We start from the raw sequence: 22,988 nt of genomic DNA on the forward strand, positions 1-22,988 counted from the left end.
GAATCACGGCCGGTGTTGTAGTGGAACGTATACGCGAGTGTACTGCGTATACTAACAACTTCTCCATTATTTCGTTGATGCGTATACTTATAATTTGTGATGCATGGGTAAACGAGTCTACTAGCTATACTATAAACTTCATCATCGTAAACAGCGTTAACGAATTTTATCCTTTTCTTTCTAAAAAATCAAAAACACCAAGCATATTTCCATATTATCATGTTAATTGGTAACGGTTATTATTCTTACGTTTGACACATATATTTTAAATTTTGTTTCGCGGAAATATAATTTTAAAAAACCTTTACACTTCTGCATGTCGATAAAATAAATTGTGTTAAATTGATATTAATTCCGGATATGTATTTTGTTACCTCATCTCAATGATCACGGACAAAAAAATGGGAGTGGGATAGAAATTAACCCCACTTATCGTTTTTATTTACAATTGGTGTATACTCAAGAATTTTTTTAGGACTACATCACTGATTATGGCGCGCGCGGACATCTAGCCGGCAAAGTTTCCCCGTTCGCGCGCGCACCATCGCAAATCGCACTTGCAGACGTGCGCGTGTTGAACACGGGGAAACGGTCTTCGAGGAACATGGGAAAGACGAAAATAAATTGTTATTTGCCGGGTCCGCGTCACGAAACGGCACGTCCAGGTCGACTCGGATTAGGCATTCGCACTGGTCCGGGTCCCGTCTGAGTTTACAATTTTTTTTTTAAATTTTATTCACAACTTACCATTTCACGTCGGTCATTAGTCGCTATCGAAATGAAAATCACGCGTCTGTACGATGTCTCATTTAAGCGCGAACATTTTAAACCGAATTTAATATCATTTCATTCATTTCATAGTATTAGTAAAATCAATGCTACTCAAAGTAAATAAGTTTCTAAGTAAATGTAAAATATATAATAGTATCATAAGTAATAATCATCAATATAAAATAATAGTTCATAATTATTGTAAAACAGTTTTTTTATATATATATATATATATATATATAAAACCTAGCCTACTACCATTGTCCGGTAATTTCAGATCCGGCCTGAACACGTCCGGGAACCCGGAAAGAGAATCGTCGCCAACGATAGTTTACGGGCCCGGATCCGGCACGGACGGCCAGCCCGAAGCAATGGGAATGGATCTTAATACGTTATAGATTTTACGGTACATCAGGGGATGTTTCGTGTGACAAGGGGACGAAAAAAAAAACCTAGAATTTTTTTTTTTCAATCTAAAACTCACCGTTCGAACACAACTCCAAGAGAACGCGCGTTGCACACATAAATCTCGCAAATAATTTCGGATTAACCATACGGGACGAAAATGTTTCAACATCGTGCGTTTTTGTACGAGAAAACTGCGGTCACCTGATCACCGGGTTTGTAAAGCATTTGGTTCGCGTACACCGTAGGGACGCGAGATCGGGACGACCGTCAACATTTTTTAATGAATCGGAGCATTTTTTGCGATAAAAATTGCAGGCGGTATTGCTGACGGTTTATTTTCGAAAATAAACGAGTACAATTTTCAAGAATTTTTGGTCGTGGATTTTTTGTAGAACGTATTGTGGTCCATGACGATATTCATCCGCACGTGTGCACGTAATCCGGATATGAATTATACACACACCCATTATAAGTACATTTTTGTATAGATACTGTAGACAGTAGACACGCACTCGCGCACGCACACACACACACACACACAGAGTGAAGTATACAGGATTTTTCAATGGAGGGGGGAGAGGGTTTGAAAATAAATACATATTCAACGATCATATGATTAAGATTGAAAAATAAATAAGGCTCTTTTAGTTTTTACTTATATTAAGCATAAAATATAAAAAAATTAATAATAAATATTTAATTATTAAAATAATGGCAATAAAATATATTTTTATTTTGTAAGGTCAAATAATTGTAGTCGCTTAGATTAGATTTTTGAAAATTGTTGCAGAACTTCAAACTCGGTAATTTCTTCTTTTTTGATGATATTTGCTATACCTAATCCATTAAAATGTTCTTTCATTGTGGTTGATTTTAAGTACGGTTTTAGGCATTTCAATGTATAAAATGTTTTCTCTGGTGTAACCGAAAAAATAACCTAACGATGCTTTGACTGTTGGTTACATCAATTCGATTTTTATCTATGGGCTATGATTGTAATAATTAGGTTAATACATGATTAAAATCTAAAGCACGGTTATCCACACAGATGTAATCGTGATTTTAAGATACCATCTAACTCGTGGGTAAACACAAAAACAAATTATGATAAATATGGATAATGGAGGAGGGGGCTTCAGTCCGTTAGCTCCCCTCTGCGTACGCCGCTGCACACACCTCTACACGCCTCATATCGAACAGTTGCTGTACAGCATCGGTTCTCATCATTCAACAGTCACAAACATTTCCATTCGAGTCCGATAACACACCCATTTCCATTTGATGCGGATTGTTATTCTACTGTTATGGAAATGTTCAAACGTTGACGGCTCAATGAACACATGCCTGTTTCAAAAGAATTCGATTTAATTTCCATACATTTATATATCTTATTTCGTGCATGCTTAACGTGACAATCTCATTTAAGTTTAATAATTAAACGATAATTACTATCAATAACACTGAACACGTGGTGTTTTTACGAATTAGATTAAATACGTTTTAACCAAATTAACGATACAATGGTACTCCTAAGTACGTCCACGCTAAAACAAAATGGCCACACGTCAAGCCACAAAAATAGTGTAGTTTCAACATTCAAAATTTGGTAGTAGGTACGCGTATACTGACAATAATAATTCTTTTAATTGTAAATAGCAAAGACAAATGTACATACTGTACACGCTTATTTAACTTAAGTTATAACTGCAAGACGAATACGCAATTCAACCACGATATTTTTCGGGACCCGAATGGTCGTTTGATATAAAGACATCCCCTGACCGTTCGTTCTCCGGTAAATTCGTCCAAATGAATTTCGATGGACGAAAAGAAAATGTATTAACCTATATATCACCGGTAGTAGAGAAGTGTATTTTAATGGTATGGTATTTCAATGAATACATGTACAGTAGGCATACTCACTTAAAACTGATAATCGAATCGATGTATTATTATGATAATCACGTTGCAGCCGAGGACGACACGTCTATCGTTGCACAGAAAACCATGACGCGACGTATGATTGAACAAGATCGTGTGTGCTTAACAATGAGTCAAGGACCCCAAGACCGACGGATTTCGGGCCGAACCGCCCACGGCAGGACAATCGGTTTGCGGGAGGAGGGATTTTTCGTGCATGATGTACGAGATGATGTGCTGGAGGAGGATTCAAGCAATATAGCGATTAATTATTATGTATTCGCGTGTATATTCAGTGTTTGAGAATTTCAGATCCGGCGATGCCCAAGTACAACGATAATAATAATAATAATAATCGAAATAATAATGTGTTCGTCGGTGCGCGGGAGACGACGACGGACGTTCGTGCGAAACTGCAGAGTTTCGTTTACGTACGATTTATTATGACCGTGTTTCGTACACGTATGGCACGTGCGTACGGGGATATAATGTACGTACAAGTCCGTCGCCGTTTTCCTCTCGTCCATCTCATCCCTTTCCGCACTCCGGGTCGGCGGCCGCGAACGTACAATGCACGTTTTATTCATCGACATTTCGCCGACAACGAACCATTGTTTCTCCTAGCTTGTTATTATTTATTATTATTACACGGGTTGTTTTTGGTTTTTTTTTCTCCTATACATACCCTACAGTCTCGTTCTGTCGAATGAATGTATAATAATACATGTGATCCCCGTGGGGGCAGGCACATTCGGCGCGACGGCAGAAACCTTCAGCACGCACTTCCAATCCGCAGCGCACAACTACAATACAAAGAAACGCATAATGTAGACACGAGGGAACGCGTAGTACTTATAAATTTTATTATTTTCATTATTACTATTAATCTCCGAACAGAGTCTATTCACGTATGTTTCGTTCGGGTTTGTTTTTTGTATACATTTACCCACAACGGACCTCGTCCGATCTTTCAATGCGATTTATTTCACGAGGTTCCTCTGCCGCGAGACGTGTACACACGACGAAGCATTCTATTCCGGTAAAACCTGATTAAAATGACCGACGTCTTTTCGGGGCCACCCTATTCAACTGTCAAATCCGAATTTTAAGCGCATTCGTGCACCAGGGGACCCTAAATCCCATCCCCGAGGTAAATATACCGCGCGTGTAAGGACATCGGAAGCAGCGAACACGATTCTTTTAGGGACGACTGGACAAAGTTCCCATCACGACGCGTAGAAAGGTAATTTTTTTTCATCGCGGCCGGCGCACAATCGCCCCGCGCGTACAAGCACGGACCCCTCGAGGCTTTCACCGAAATGCAAATGCGAGTGGGTCGCACATAATGCATTCGCAGCACACATTAATACGCGGGGCGACAAGACGTGCGTAAAAGGTCGTTAACGCAGTCGATTACCGGTTTTCCTATCGGAAATCGCGCGCAAACGTTTGTTTATTTATTTTTTATCAATAAGTAAGGTAACCTAACCGTACACGTACACGGTGCGCACCCGTCACCTCCAGTCTAAAAGTTAAAAAACCAACGCGAAAGACCGATAGCTTCTTTTGTTACCAGTATTATTATTATTTACTCATTTCCCTCGCTCGCCGCTATCCGTCGGCCGAGATGAATCGTTCCTTCACGACTCCTGGTCAAACACAGGCCTCGGCGGTACATGGATTTTATACGACGTGCAAATTCGTTATTTTCTTGCGGTCAAGTACGTGCTCTTTACACTCCGATCACAGATCGATACGTAGAAATTTCAATTTTGTCCGCCGACTAAAACTCCGTGGAATCGTTATAATTTGTTCGACGAAAATGTCCGATAAATGTATCAATAAATAGATAATAAATACAAGATAGATAATAATAAATAATTTGGATCTATTTTCTCGCGGACGGTCTCTACGCGTGCACAAAACAATGTCTTAATTTGTACCGTGTTCGTGGACAATCTAATCAATAACAAAGTTCGACCCCGACACGGAATACGCTACGAACGGCGGTGCGTACGCGTAGGAGCTTTTAGATAAATTATTTTTCCAAACACGGTCCGCAAACCCTTTGTATTTGATTTCCGTTTAATGATCCGTTTCGGTTTACGGCCACACCAGGGAAAACTGTTTCAGCGCGAAACGCTCGCATATCGAAACAAAAATAAAAGTCATTACGCGACGCGGACAAACGAATTACTCTCCGTTTGTAGTCGACGGTTATCATTCCGCCCGGCTACGGTGCCCGAATTCTTCGCGCGTGCGTTTTATTTACTCTTCACGCTGCACCGTACGTGTAACTAATGGCGAGCGGAAAATTATTTGTTACTATTCGAACGTACATTCGCATCGTTAAAAATATAATTAAGCGAGATATTGAACGCGACCGATTCCGTGGGCCGTCCGTGCAGCCAATTTAAAATAACGAAATTACCGCCGTGTTGCGTGTGTATAAATAATATTTTCCATTCGTTTTTTTTTCTCGTTCGCGAAAACGCCCTTCAGAAAATTTGAGTACAACGTTCAAAGTCCTGTCGATACATTATGTTTGTACAATTTGTCATCGGCCGAGTGCGGAGGGAAAACGCGGATCCGCCCATAGCATAAGGAACTATAAATATATATATATATATATATACACATAACATAATACGTCGTACGCACACGCGCGCATATAATACGCGTACGTCACGCACACGATAGCAACGAACGATTTCAAATGTGTCTGTGTGTGTGTTTGTGTTTTTTTTATACACGTATACGTATAAAGAATACGTGTCGGCTAAAAACGCAAGTTCTTTGCTGGGGTTCCGGAACCTCACAGCTGTTGTGCCGCGACGATAAAAAACGGATATCCGGCCGAAAACGGAAAAAAAAACCCAGATTGTTTTATTGGGAATACGATATTGTAATGCAGTGAAAAATGGACACAAAAATTGGAAAAAAAAAATATTATCATTATTCATTTACGATGCGATAGAAAGAAAAAAAAACAAAAACCAGTACGCAATATAATATGAGCGTTGTTCACGCAATGACGCTCACGCTTTATGCACATTACGTGCACGCCAGATAGCACCGCGACATCGTAACGACACGTTAGGCTGCAATGCGATCGTCTATAAACCCTGCACCTGTTGTATGCAGTTCAACGCCAGGGTGATTTGGGCACGGACCCGAGCCCCCTTGTCCCTTAGCTCGTCCGCATGGTCCCTGAGCTTCTTGGCCCGGAACCGGATGAACGTCAGCGCCTCGTCCTTGGTGAACTCCACGTAACAGCCCAGGCCCACGCACACCATGAACTTTTGCACGTCCACGTCCGCCTGCATGAAAAAGTCGCATCCCACGTTGACGCGGGTCTTGAACGGTTTGCCAGCTGGCACGTCGGCCGCCAGCCGGGTCATCGTCTCTATGGTCATTTCCATCTGCTCCAGGTCCATGATCTCCTCGTTCACCACCTCCAACGTGGTGAATATCTGCTTCAGGCTCTCCTTGAGCACGTCGTTAATGAACGATTCAAACCTGGCGACTTTCTGCTCGATCAACTCCACCGACGACGTTGACGGCGACGACATTTTATACAGTTAAGCCGGTATTGCGTCGAATGATCCTCACCTTGTTGATCTGAAACACGACCGCGAAATATTAGACTACAATATAAACGAGTGGCAGTAAAAATACGTTTTTCGTTATCACTATGTAATCATTTTTTTTGTTTTTTATCTAAAATGAAAAAGACAATCTATACACATTTGTACAATAAGTTATTGTGATAACGATAATATATAATATGAAACATGAGTCACTTGATAGAGGAAGTCCTACACCAGTAATACCCAATATAAAACTATTTACTATAGTATAGTTCTATATTTATTTTGTCGGAGTAATAGGTTGGGATTTTAGTTTCTCTTCAATCTGCGTGGAGGCTGGTGAGGGATAAGATTTGTGGACATTTTTTAAATTAAGGGGTCAATATTCATTGATAGTGTTATATAGTAGGATTTATAATGGCATTTTGAAAGTACATTTACTGTATCTATTTGTAAGTCGATATGTAAAGCTTGATTTGTTACATAGCAAGGTGCATCAGTGATGGTACGAAGGGTTATATTTTGAAATGACTGAATAGAGGCGAATGTTTGAAGGTTTGGCTGACCTCCAAATTTGGATACTGTAGGACCGTAATGATCTAATAACGATTTTATATAAAAGTATTTTTAATTTAAGTTTGAGTTTGGAATTTAAGGGAGGTCGAAAAAGGTCTACTATTCGCTATTTTTCATTTGTGTTTGAGTCGAGGGCCCCAAATTAGACGCTTGTTGAATAAAATGCCGAGATATTTAGTTTCATTACTTACAGGAATATTTAAATTGTTTAATTTGATTAAGGGACAAATACCATGTCCAAGGGTAAAGGTAACTTGAGTTGACTTGCTCTCGTTTATTTTAATTAACGAATTTTGCACCAGGCTTCAATTAAGCTTGCGTGATATTGCAGATTGTGTGCAGCTGTAAAAATATCATCACTTGTGGACAATAAGGCTGTGTCATCGGAAAAGGTAGCTAATAGTGTGTTGGGGGTTTAAGGGTTATCAGCATTATAAATGGTATAGAGGTCAGGTGCTAGATCGCTACCTTGGGAAACACCCACAGTGATATTGAATTGGGGCTAGAAAGAGTTGCCTTGCCTAACAGTGAAATTAAAAATAAAATAATTGTATTATTATATGAAAGTTAATTTAATGTAAATTATATGGAACAATGTTATTGAGTGGAAATATAGAGGGGATAGTTTTAGTTGAAGAAACAGCTGTTTTTTTTTTTATAATTTCAACTAAGTTTTGTGTTGCATTTTCGACTTCGTCTTGTGTTTTAAGTGAAACTCTAAGATCTATTAAGTTATCAATATTTGATTTGAATAAATTCCAAGCGATGGGACCTTTAGTGAGCAAGGGTCGATCATTTAGTTTTGGAGATCCATCAATTGAGAGAATTACGAGGGTGTGGTCACTGGATATATGACAGATATTGTTGACATTTGCTATATTTAGATAGTTAGGAATATTTGCTATAAAGAAGTCAAGAATGTCCGGGTTACGATTTGAATGGGAAGGCCAGTAGGTGGGTCTAGGTGGAGACACAAACGACAGATTATAATTATTTAGAACAGATGTAACTGTTTAAACACAAAACCTTTGATTTTATATCAGGTACGCAAATACATCTCGGACGTTGTATGTTATTATCGTAGCGTACACAGAATTTATACGTGTACCCGGTCGGCTTGAGTTTGGTTGGATATTTTAGCGACCGATTAACGCGCAGAGTACCCTCCTGCAGTCGTCGGCGCGTTTATAATTCCATCGAACATTTCGAGGACGTCGTCTGTGTAACGACTGTGTACGCGTGAAAACGACGAATCCGATACGGGGGCCTGGTAATGCGTTTTCGATGTTTTTTCTACTACGCCCGTTATTCCCTCTCGCTCGTTCTTTCACTCTGTCTCTTTTTTCCTTGCATATGTGGTGTATACGTGTACACACCATGTAGTATAATATGTGCAGTGTTGTTACGGCCCAGCTGCGGGCGTCGCACTATAACTCATTTAAACTTGCAGTTGTTTGCGTTTTACCGTCAAAAGTATGCAGGGAGACGTGCCAAAAACCACTTTCATCATACCATTATATACTTTATATGTATACAGGACGAACTCGAGGTCACAGCGCAGCAGTCCGTGAGGGCGTTGGGTTTCCTGCAGCGGTGCACGCGTTCAGGAATAACAATAATAATAATAATAATACCTACCCGCCAACCATACCCCGATGAACGAGAACTCAAATCGTGCGCTCGGCGGTGGTCGCACGGACGGGATACTCGCTCGCAGATAGATAAAACGCGCCCATTAGGTCATCGGGTGAATTAATACGATTCTAATGTCCGACAACAATGCGAAATACATTACGGACAGTTCGACTCGTTAACGCGGCGGAATCATTGCACGTGTCTCGTTCGGTTAATCGGAGATCAATGGAATTTCGGTCGCCGTGGCGCGACGCGTCAGTTTCTCGTTCAATTCTCGTTTTGTCATCGTAATATTATAATTCCCCGAGCGCACACGCATGATGTTGTGTATTATACAAACAATGAAAAGCGAGACGTTTGAAGAAATAAATAAAACAACCGTATGATAATAAGTTGCCGCACAGGAAGTTTATACAGTTTGTTTGTACGTTTGGGAAAAATAAACAAGTTCAGACGGACAATATTATCTGAATATATGTTTCCGGTTGATATTCCTTGATGCCGAGACGACATTTTAATTTTTTTGTATTTTTACGTTGCCGCGCGTTTATCGATCTAAGTACTTTTTAAATGCAATATTTAATACTTTTACAGTACTCAGTTTTAAAAATGCGCCTTATTGCTATCGTTTTATAATGAACACACACACCGTTACTTATTTGTACAGTACATTTTTTTAATTTCAACAAATTTTATAAGCTAATTTATTATACCAAATTATTAACAAATTCGATAACATTTACATTATTTTATCCCAATATTTACCAGTTAAAATTAAAAGCCAATTATTACAAAAATTAAATAATAAGTACTTTTTGAACAATATTCTAGGTCAGATTTCAGCACAGCTTGATTAATATTTACAGCATGAAAATTAATAAAAGTAGGTCGTGAATAATTAAAGTACTGATCATAGTATTAATTTGTTAAAAAATTCTGTATCAGCATAGAATTGAATTCATAACTTCAATGAATATAATAACAGTTTATTCATGTTTTGGTCAACAATAATTTTGTTTTAAACAAAAAGTTAAATTTCTTGAGTTATAAGCAAAATAAGTGGAAATAGTTAATAAATACCTACCTAAAAATAAATACATGACAGTTGTGTGAAATACAGTGTTTTGTATGTGTGAAAATTAAAAGTTTTCTACAAACTTTTACGTACATTTGTCGTGACATTACTCAAATGCTTAAAAATACTTAAGTACGAGTTAATATACACATTCGATCAGGAAAACTAAAGAAAAATAAAACAAAAAACAATTTGATAACTTCATTGAATTTCCAATCAAAAGTCGCTAAAGAGTGAGCATTTGTTCAAAAATATCATTTTAATAATTAATTTATGGCATATTTTAATTGTGATACTTGTACAGATTGTTTTCTATGCGTAAAAAAAAAAAAAAATATGATGATTATTTAATAGGTTTGCGTAAACACGTCGAATGCGTAAGGTTTTCGTTTGTTATTGCAAAATAGTGAAGTAATTAGTAAAAACAATGGTCTCATAGTATCTCAATGAATTCGATTGTCTAAACGATAGCCATATATGTAGGTTCATGAACATGATCTATCATGTTATTAAAATAATGACATTCGTTACAAAAAATTCAGGACTAGTAAAAATACAAATTAATAGTTACAAGAAAAAAAAAATATTCAATATTTTAGTTATGCCATAGTTAAAATTATTATTGAAAACTAGATTCTGATGAGTCTATAATACGTTATTTTATAAAAGAAAAACGTTTGATACTTTAAAAAGTATTAGAGAAAGAATGATATTTTTCTGCAAAAATGCTGTGTTCTTAAAAAAATTTGTTAATTATTTTTTTATTAATGATTAATAATTAATAAGTACGCTATTTTGTATAATTTTTAATAAGTATAAAATCACCGACTTTGAAATAGAAAAGTTAAACAAAAGAGGTCATAGAGAGCAAAATAATATTGCACTGTTTATAAAAAAAAAAAAATGTGTTGAGTATTATCATTAATAAAAATCAAGTCACTTTTAAATGCTACACATGAACGTGCGAGTTAAGAATGTTTTTTTTAATTATATACTTTTAGTTATTGTGATTATTATAATACTTTTTAATAATAAATATGGATAGATACAAATGTAATAATTAATATATATATATATATAATTATTCCTAAAAATTATAAATTTAAGTAATTGCATAACAATGCAAGGTAATAGTACTTATATATTTATTATAAAATAATAACATATAATTACTATCTATTATTGTTTTATACATATTTAGTAAGTGGCTTACGCAATTTACAGTCTAATTTATTTCAGAATAATTTTAAAGATCAAAAAAAAAATTGTTTGAAAATAAATTAATGAATCTTTAATTGTAATTCTTTCTTAACGATACATGAGTAGCATAAAGCGTAACATAACATAATATAATGAATATATTAAACATTATTGCGTTTGCATTTTAATAAAAGCATATAAAAATGAATCATCAACAATGTTAAAATTTTATATAAAAGTATATAATTTATTATAAAATAAATTGGCTGTATAATTGAATGTAATGGGTTAGGTTAGGTTACTTGAATACTATGATTAATTCATATAACATATATGCTATGCTATAATTGTTTTTAACGAATTGACAGAACACGATTAAAGGAAATTAATCTGTGATAAAGTTTCTCGATCATAAATTGTTTTTGTAACTACAGTCATTTATATTTTATTATTATTATTATTAAATACATCACTCAACAATTGTAGGAAGTTAACAAGTTTACTCGAGAGTCAAGTAAACCGCCATTAAAAAACGACTACAAATAGCCAACATCAATTTTACAAAATGTACACTTGTGGACAATAATAATGATACAAGCAGTAGAGACCACCGCACGTTGAATAGCTCTTAAGTTTAAAGAATATTAACCATATTGAACGATATCATATTATTATAAATTCGCAATAAATGTAATGGCATGGAATAATAACTGTCAAACATGTATATATAATATACAATTAAGGCACTGCCCGTTGATTTTTAATGAAAAAATTTATATTATACAAACCGATCATCATTGCATACACCGTCCACATTGCCTTTAATCAAAGTTTCATTGAGCAATACAACCATATTTGTGTAGTAAGTAAATTGGACATGTTCGATTAATGTGCTCTCGATATTTATTGCACGCGGGAAATAGATTGGCTAAAAGACTTTTACAAGGAAAATTCTGTAGCCCCCCCCCCCTTCAAAGTACATGAGATATTTTTTGTACGGTTCGTAAAATGTGTTGAACTACCATGTTACGTTTTCTTATTACGCGTAGGTTACTCATATGTTAAAGTATTCAAGTATAATAATTATAATACTTCATCAGAATATACTGTTTATTATTTTGTCCTTTTAGGGATAAAATCATAAAATAGATAACCATTTTATTTCAGAATTTTATCTTTGAAAAGTAACGATATTTTTGTCGAGCGTACGTACAATAATAAACAATACGAGTGTTTTTTTTTATTATGTATTAAACATATCGAGGGAAAGATAAAATGGTTCGCTGTACATACATATCGACAAGGATTGTGCGGTGTTATAATTTACAATACTTTTATCCTTATACACACAGTTATAAGCCTTACAAAGAAAATCGCACGCATGTATAGAGCCGCATCGGTTTATGCATTACCTTTTTATGCTTTTACACGTTATACGTGCATGCTCCGTCCCCGGTTCCGTATTTCCGTATTGTACCTGCGAATTTCTGTTTTTTTTTTTTTCGGTGCGAACAAAACGAAACAGAACGACGCGGATCTACGCCCGAGATCAGAGATCGTCATTATTCTCTACGATTTCGGGACGTACGCGCGCTGTTTTCGGTTTCTTCCTCGTCGCTGTTGCCCCCGTGTTTTCGTGTGTGTCCACAAATCTATTGAAATCGTGAAGGTGACCGCGATGTCGGTGGTATTATTGGAAGTTTGCGGACCCGATTCCGACAACCCCCTCCACCAACACCAACACCACCGTCATGTACCGACCGCGACAATACACCACTTAATTAGGTTAGAATGTTTTCACCCTACGCGGCAATGTCAATCCTATACGGCGCAGAAAGGTGGGCAAAACGAAAGAGGGATTGCACGCGGATGCCGGTCGCGACGGGCAGAAGGAAAATTATGTCCAACTATCGGTCAGTCTAGGCGGCGGCACAGCACACAGACGCAGAGAAAAATCAACAAACAGATTAAATAAAAAATAAAAAATTAACGTTTACGTTTTGATCTTCGAAACTCGCGCGTATCACATATAGTTGTGTTAATGTGTTAGTACGTGTGTGCGAGCGAATTTTACAAATTTAATATGTGAAGAAAAAAAATAAAAAACAAATATACGTATAGAGCGAAGGAGAAATCCGTAAACTGTAATGTAGGTATTTCTGAAAAATATTTTCAAAACTCTTGCGTAAGTATACATGATTAACTAGACGAAAGCAATATTCGATTGGAACTAATAAAAAGTTTTTATTCTAAAAAAAATATATCGAATTTATTATTGTTATAATTCGATATTATATTCCATTTGGATTATTTCTGTATTTTTTTTAAATCCAATTTGAATGTAAAAATTAAATTTAATGCCATCCCGTTAAACCTATTGAAGAAGTAGGTATATACATTATGTTCACAATAAACCAAAAAATATTTATATAATCACATAAATTACGCAATCATCTTACTCATTATTAAAATAGAAAACATTTTTTTCATCTCGCACAAGTGTTTTTAAATATGGTAATTTAAAATTAACTTCGATAAGTATTCATTTTATACCTACGAAATAAAACTCAAGAACGCACTTGATATTCCCAAAAGATTATGTTAAAAACAATTTAAACTACTCACCATCTTAAGTTAAGCCTATGATAATTCTATACTGTCGTTCCCGAGCAATAGCATAATACGTTTTATCAAATAACTTTAGATAGGTACTAATTTGTGTGTCTATAATTGTATCCATTGCAGGCATAACTTATGAAATACGATTAAGCTAAAAAAAAAACAATTGCGTATGTTTTTAATTTCGTAAATTCTGTTGCATTAATGATAACATATTATATAAAGAATTTTATACAGTTATTGGTAATGGTACTTGACAATGTTTGATAGAAATTAGGTAAAAATCGATAATGTGTCATTTTGTTATTTTATTTTTAAACCGTACATAATAGAAATGTTAATCTAATGAAAAATTATATTATTTCATAGTTAATTTCAAAACGAATAAATCGTGAATATATATTACTTGTTACAATTAGCACGAAATTAGCAATAGCAACTAGTAAATACAACAAAGGATCTCATTATCAAAACTCAATGAGAAACTCGAAAAATTACGTATACCTAAGTATATATTATTATATATTTATACCCACGAAAACGATTCAGTTACTTGAAATAATACACCAAGAGTAATGAAATGTTGTATTTAAATTTTAAAGTTCTCAGGGCTTTGAATTTCACATGAAAATATTACAGCACAATATTTTAAATTACAGAACTTATTTTTATTTCAATGACAATAATGTAACACATAATATCATAAGAATACAAAAACTTAAAAACCATTCGAGTCATCGATTAAAAATATTATTCAATAATTTAAATGCTTCTTTTGGTCTTTTACATTAATTCAAACTAATATATTAACACATTCAATTTTTGGTTCAAACTTGTCTGAACATACCAGGACGTTCAGGCAAATCTTAACGTATGTATGCGAAAACTAAAGGCTCGTTTAGTCTCAGGCATGAATGGAACTGATCACGCTTGATTATTCAAATTAACGCGAACAACGTATGCATACGTCAAATCGTTAGTAGAGGACATTTCAACTGTAGTATTCGCACTTAACTGACAGACAATAATAGTAGTGTGTAGTGAATCTTATGCCCCGATTTACTTGAACACATGCAGCTTCGGTTAAATTTAAACTGAAGACTTAACGTGTACAGATCACTTATGATGATAATACAAAACGTGATATTGATGGGGATGACAGGCGAACAATCGTAATAATGGAATTTAACTTGAAATCATAGTTTCAACAAATAGTATAAAAAAATAGGCCTAGGGTAAATACTAGAGATGGGCACTATCGAACTATTCGATAGTTTTTCAAAATATTCAAAACTATTCGGACTATTCGATAATTTAAAATTATTCAATTATTCGATAGTTTACGACTTTTGAATTATTCAGTAAAATTTGAAATTAGCTTAGCTTAAATAATGTTTATTTTATTTTGAGCACGGTCTTAGAAGATATATCTTTTAAGACGGTGATTTTGAGATACCTAATCACTAATGTGATAAATGATCACTGATAAGAATAACAATTAACAAAAAACGTTAACGTTTTGATTTGTTATTCGATATAATCGAATAGTTTTTTATGGAAAAACTATTCGGTCGTACAAAATAATATTCGGTAGTTTATGCTTACTATCGAATACTATTGAATACTATTCGATAGTGCCCATCACTAGTAAATACCCCTATAGTATAGGGTCATTTTGTACTTTGGTATAGGACCTATACCCATCTAAAATACACCACTAGGCTAGAGATTAGATTTTATCGCGGTTATTAAGTGTACGAATGAAATCGACGGGAACAGCAGTGGCTAAAACGTTTGAAATACCAGAGATCGCTTGAAAACCGACGCAGACTGTGCGTTTTTCATTTTCACGACACGCGCGCTAATTTTAGCGTGGACCGTACGTACAACAGTACACATAGATAGAATTCTCCCACGAGCGTCGTACGGGAACGGTTCGATTGTTTGTTAAAACTGTTCGAAAACAATGGGATACGGGAAAAACGCGAACAACAATTCCGCGCCGTTTGTTCGGTACGAAAACTCACGCGCGCAACTCAAACATCCGTAACGATTTTCGTACACCTCAGCGCCGCTACGTGTACAAAAATGTATGTATATTGAACACACGTATGGGCAGATGAAAACGGTTCGTTCTCTCTGCAAACCTTTTCGTGTCGTAACACCACTATTACTATATTTTACGTATTTTTCTGTACGCGTTTCGTGCGATTCGATTATCGCCGTCGTGAAACGTAGACGTTTTCCACCACCGTTAAACTGTAAACACTATGGCCACCCCGCGGACCGACGGGTCGAAAACGCGATTTTCTTGTAAATTTTCCGCATTTCATTTCGGCCGGACGAAACATCTATTAATAACAATAATATATTATGGTATCTCGGTCGGAAACGGAGCGGACGGTCCGCTGCAGTCTGCGGACGAATTCGTGTGGTTGCCGCCGCTATACGCCCCAGTTATCGTTACTGTTGGACAACAGCTGTTCGTTAAGAACGAACTATTACTGCATTGTATTATTTTCGCGTACGTACAACAACGGTAATAGTACGCACTCGCGTCGATATCGATTGCAAGTAATTTACGAGAAGGAAGTTAAAAAGCAAAATAAAAATAAACCGTACGTGAATCTGTATTATAAACGCGTGCGGTGTTCACGCAAGCGGTATAATAATATATTTTTTTTGGCTACATGCGTGTGTGCAAACAAAATACTCAACTTTTATCAAACATTTGAATACATTATTTTGCCGTGTCCGGTGAATACGAAACTATATACAATCATTGCAGGTACATAGTAATAATTAAATGCCGTTTGTTATGTGAACTTGCGTATATATATATGTGTATGTCACATATGAGTATTAATAATAATTGCGTTAACGCTTCGTGTAACAAAAACAAAAAACATTTAAAAAAAAATAATAAATAAAAAAATAAAAGTTAAAAAAAAAGGCTATATATTCTCTAGCGTAAATACTATATACGCGCTCGCACGTAAACGTAATTAATTAAAATATATATACAGTAGAACCTCGATTATCCGAACTAATTGGGACCACGAAAAGTTCGGATAATAGAAATAAAAATAAAAATATTATTACACATTACTAATTATGTTAATACTTATTACGAATATTAAAATATTATTACATATTATAGACTTATTATAACGTATTATTATTATTTTTTGATAAATTTATCGTTTTTTGTTAGATGAAATGATGCTACGCGCTTTTGCGCAGCTAAATTTCGCAAATGTTTTAATAGAAGTAATTGTGCTGGACAAAATTCATCCTGTGTCTATAACCATTCAAAACTAGTCTAAAATGCAGCGAATGCCTCTGTAGGTAATGGCCCGTGTGTGTTCTTACTTTCGTCACAACTGCTGTCATACGTTCGGATATATGAATAAAAACGAAATAACGTTCGGATAATCGCGGTTCTACTATATGTGTGTGTGTGTGTGTGTGTGTGTGTGTGTGTATGTGTGTAACGTGTATGAATATTTATTGGTAAATGTTGTTCAAATACATTTCGTGCAGCAGGCGCAATTATAATAATAAAAAATACAAATAAAAAACATCGAGTGTGTATTATATTCTTTTTAATTCAATTTATATAACCCGGCCGCGAGGGACCGAAAATCTGGCGTCGAGGACGAGTGACCCTCCTTCCCTTACCACGGAGTTCTGCTCGCTTGTGTCGACAAAGTTTTCCTTTTTCAACGTTTAAAATACCCCCCTCCTACAATAGTACATATATTTATGCAGCTGAGTGGAAATTTCGAGCCGTTCAAGAGTGGGAAGAGACCCTAACCCATGACGTAGGAGGGTCCATGAGGTAGGAAAAACCTTTTTTTCTTTTTTTTAATGCAATGTCAGCGGGTTCTAAAGCTCTTCTTGAGCATCACGAGCGTCTGGTTTTCGAAAAATGTTTACTTTTGTTACCCTTTAAAAAGTTTGTGGATCTTACGTTTGGCAATGCATGTGGCTGCAATTTAATCACCGTTACGCATGTATAAATATGTAACATAAATGTACACGCAGAACATATTAAACATAATTATTTTAGTATACGGGTTTTCAGGCTTAACTTTTCAACAATTGTTTTACATTGATTGATTTGAATTCACAACGTATAAGATTATCCATAAACAGTATTGGCAGCAACAAAAATATAAAGTAAAATATTAACTGACTGTGAATATTGTAACTATTGATCGTTATTTCTTGAACCAATATTATTTTCTTACTTTATCATTATATCTATCTAAATAGGTGATTGCTATTTACTTACTATTGTCGTTTTAAATTGATTGCAGTTTTGTTTTATTTTTTTTTTTTCATCAAGGAACCTGTTTACAATCGCTTTTTATATTTTTCAATTGATTCATTACTACATACTTATCTCACGAAAATATAGAGAGTACGCGTGTGTATTCATAATCCTCCGAAATGATCCATAATTAGAAAGATTATTTGGTTTCAGGTACTTGTATACATTAATATTAAAAAATGAGAACGCATTTTTTTTTAATCTTAATGAAGCTTATGATAAATATTACATCAACTAGGTTTAATCAATCCATTCTCAAATTAATCATTTAATTTCAAGTGAGGTGAATTTAAGTTTAACAAATATTTCGGTACATACGTAACATATTTAAATATACAGTAAATTAATGACTTTTAATAAGAAGAAAAGTGCGTTAACAACTGGATAGATACAGTCATAAATTTAATATTAATTTAAACATTCATTATGATATTAAGAATGAAAAATAAATAAGATCATACAAGGTCATGTAATTTAATGATTTTTTTTTTAAACATAATTAAAAACAAATATCTTATCTTATTTGAAATTAATTTTTATATTAAAATTAAATACAACATATATAAATATGTAATAAATAATAACTAATCGCCATATAAGATTAAAATGTACGGTTGAAAATTTAGAAGTATTTAATATAACTAGAACCAATTATGATATTTTATTAAAATTGTGTAGATACATATTATTCAATAAATGTATAAGATTAAAAAGTATTGTTTTCCTGATTACTACTTACTTGTATGTATCACTATTAAATTATTATACGATTAAATATTATAACTTTGATAACCACTTTTATTTTGATAAATTTTTATTTTTTACTCTATATTTTAAAACTATTTTCAAGGAATTTGTTTGTTTTTTTACCCCGAAAGTTATATGTAACTACACCAAAAAAAAAAAAAAAAAGGCAAAACAAATCACATGTAGACAATGGCTGCATTGTTTAAATTTTAAAATATATACAAAAACTCGATGTTTTATTGAGGTAGCGACATTCATTGGCGCCATAATAGTTTTTAATGAGAACAACAAGAAGTATGCCAAAACATAAAGTAAATCGCATAAGAATTATCCTTTATCAAAAGGCTAAAAAAAGTGTGTAAAAATACAAATAAATAATGAGACACATTATTTTAGAAAATATACACACAAAAACATACGCGCACACATACACACACCACTCACACATGTTATACATCAAAATAATAAAATTAATTAATTATATAATTCATTTCTAGCCAAACAAGATTCTAATAAGAAAATAAAAAATTAACGTACATTATTTATAAGTTAATTATACATAAATAAAAAAATAATAAATTAAAATTTATATTTTCAAGTTTGCTTATATGGATGTCAAATTAACAACAATAAGCACATTTTAAAGAAATTATCTAAAGGGGCAAGAATGAAAGAATGAAAGAACCCACATTGTATTTTAATGAAACAATTTTTATCAAATCACATTCAGTCGCATAATAAATACGAACATTTTATTAGCGTTCATTGTTGGCGATTATTGGCGTACATAAAATACGGAATAAAGTACTAAGATAGGGCTCCAACATTGACATTTATCCTTTGTGAAATATTTGGTATTGGTGGAATAAAAAGCAAAACACTGACTTTGGAAGACTTGACATGTATGATTAGTGAAGTAAAAAATAGTGCTACTTAAAATTTAAAATTTAAAACTTTTACTAATGTTAAGCATTCATCAAAAAATATAATACATAAAATAAAATAATTTTAAATAATAAACTACATACTGCAGCTAACAGATATTTCCATTAGTCCAGTAGTTTCGACAACAACCTGTAAACGATTAACTATATAATACTTTTCATGATTATTTATTTAGTTGAACCATTATTAAATCTAATATGAAAAGAGGCCAACTTGGCATGGCTGGTTTTTAAATGAGACATTATCAAAGTTAAATCACGTCAAACGCTTGTATTGGCAATGAGTAATATGTGGTTAACACACACACACACATATATATATATATATACGGGTATATGGGTACAATTTAATTTGAAGTATAATAAAAAAACTGTTGTAAAAATTACATAAATGATAATATAAAAATGACCTTAAACAATAACATAAATTTATTAAAATATATTATATATTATACAACACGAAAACGCTAGAATATAAAAATGAACAGAGCATAAGTACTATAAATTACTTTTAACCAAGAACAAAAATATAATTAGAAAAGAATTTAAAATATTCCTCATCATAATTGCGATAAACAAAACTATAAACTAAACACATTTGTTTCTATATTTTATTTTTTATAATGGGTATGTAAATATTTTTAATTATGCCTACAACTTTGCAATGATGTTAGACAGTACCGCAACTACCGCGATAGATTGCACTAATTATTTTTTCATTAATTAAATCAATAAATAAATGTATAACTCACATGTAAGTATGTTATATAAAAACAGCAGGTAATTTGCCAATTTAAAAAATACACACAAACACATGTTATATAATATACCAAAATAAAAATTATTTTTATAGTAGTCAGTACATTATACCAAAAAATTTTTTTTTTTTTAACATATATTATTCTAAATTATGTAAATAAAAATATAAATACAAATTTTTGGAAGTATAATTCAACTATATATTTATTTGTTTTTAATAGTTGTCAATTACCTAATAAAGTAAAAATAATTTGCATAGTTATTTGGTAGGTACGAAATGCCTCTATTTGTTTATTTTTGATAAATGTGTTGGTTGTTCTTAATAACTTAGTCTTCCATAAACATGCATTGCTCCATGGGTTTCAAAGTTTTTGAGATAGGGTGGGAGTTTGAATTATAAAAGAAAGAAGCATAAATATTTATTATTGTGAAGTATGAAATTTGAATACTATATTATACTCCCTCCCATCTGATATTAGCTTATAAATGCATCAATGATTTAAAATGTAGACACCACTTACGATAGTAAAGGGCCTCTAAAATTAGCTCACACCTGGGCCTCAAAAATGTATTTACGATACTGGTGTTAGATCTTATATTAAATATTATTTAAAAGACAATGAATTAGAAACTGAAGCCATAGCAATTTTTCAATTAACTTTATTCATCAATAATGTTGATTAATGATTCCAATATAAAACGCAATTGCACATCATGCATAGTTTTATATATTTATACATGTTAATTCAAAGTTTATAATAGTTATTTGTTGAATATTAATTAGTTGTTTTTGTTTTTATTTCTGCATACGCAACAGTACATGTAGAATTAAAAACTAATTAAATTTACCTATCGACTTATTGAATATACTTACCATACTTAATTATAGTTACAATGCGAGTAGACCATGTATTAATAATGATCACGTTTTTAAAATTAAAATTATATGCACACTCAAATTTTAATGTGCACAGTTAAAGCACAAACAACGGATACAACTTAACAGTTTACAGAGTTAAGGATTTACTATGAAACATTTCTCAAATTATTAGTTGGTGTATGATTAAAAATGATTAATTATAGAATACGCTAACATCATCGAGTTGTGAACAAGCTTAATGCATACCTCCATCATTAAATATCTTATGCATATGAGCTGGCAGTAACTACTTATGGTCAAATGTATATATATATATAGTGTATATTGTAAATAATAGTCCAATATACAATCAATAAAATCAGCGTATACACATGATGATTGAAAACGTAATGCTATGTGAACAGTTTTCGCCAACGAAGTAAATGTACAACCTTAGAATATAAAAACAAAATTAATTGATGCAGTGATCAGCAGCATTCATTTTTTGGCATTGCAGTAAAACAATTACGTCCGGCCTTACAACTTCCTGTATGCTTGACCACCCGATAATTTAGCGACGAAACCAATATAATACGTATTTTACCAACCGACAAAAAATCTATACCCAGCGGCTGGAGCGATCATGGATTAAAACAAAAATAATAGTATTTCGGTAATGTATAGAAAAAAACATCCTTGATATAATTTGTGTCTGGACCAAATCTGATTATTCACCGTACTTTCTGTTCTGCTCAGACGAGATTATAATACATTATATACATTTCATTTACATTTTACACCAATTGTATGTCAAATGATCTATTGCACGTGCGTCCACACGGCGAACATTATCCATAAATATCCCATACGACCCATCTATACATACGATCACGAGCCAATTGATTCAAGATGAAGGTATTTTCAATAGGTCACACGCATAGCTACCGGTGGTTTAACGATATTTCCAACAAACAACTGACGGTCGTCCTACGCACGGTATAATAGTCCTAAAGAAAAAATGCGAAACGAATTGTGTGTTAATGCGTTTTATTCTTAACGCCGAGATCAGACCTAGACCTATGACTTAGCACACACACACACGTGTTCGTCGTTCGTTAACCATTTACTTACTCACCCGTGCTTCTGCAACATTATATAACGATAATCGCCGATTTATGTGCGCGTGTGTACTCCGCGTGCATTAACGTACTATTCGTAATGACGTCGCGCTGGAAAGATACGCTGTGCACGCGTGCAAACACGATACACACGGTGAGGATAACGCAACGACGGTAATTCGAATAATAACGCGACAATCCGATATTTGCGCAACAGCAATAATTATGGGTTATTTTATAAAAATGCATACACGCGGAACACATCGTAGTACACAATGTATGTTACATACTTAACGATAGTACACGCGTAGACCTACAGTTGCAGACATCCGATAAACGTTGTACATACAGTAACCACACAGGCCTACAACGCTAACAAGACGACGTTAACCCCGTGCGTTATTATCTGTACGGCCAATGATTTTTCTCCA

The 22,988-nt window shown here is 33.8% G+C and overlaps 1 protein-coding gene across 1 annotated transcript in view; it reads right to left on the minus strand.

Annotated features, from left to right (window-relative positions):
• Positions 1-5,980: 5,980 nt before the first annotated feature.
• Positions 5,981-22,988, minus strand: part of LOC112692414 (protein UXT homolog) — a 69,886-nt gene continuing 52,878 nt past the window's right edge. Inside the window, exon 3 of the mRNA XM_025567086.1 lies at positions 5,981-6,720. Coding sequence (XP_025422871.1) covers positions 6,216-6,671 — 456 coding nt within the window. The 5' untranslated portion in view covers positions 6,672-6,720 and the 3' untranslated portion in view covers positions 5,981-6,215. The remainder of the gene's footprint in view (positions 6,721-22,988) is intronic.

The sequence above is a fragment of the Sipha flava genome, unplaced genomic scaffold (assembly GCF_003268045.1).
Source record: "Sipha flava isolate LNK unplaced genomic scaffold, YSA_version1 73_pilon_pilon, whole genome shotgun sequence".
Classification (NCBI taxonomy): Eukaryota; Metazoa; Arthropoda; class Insecta; order Hemiptera; family Aphididae; genus Sipha; species Sipha flava.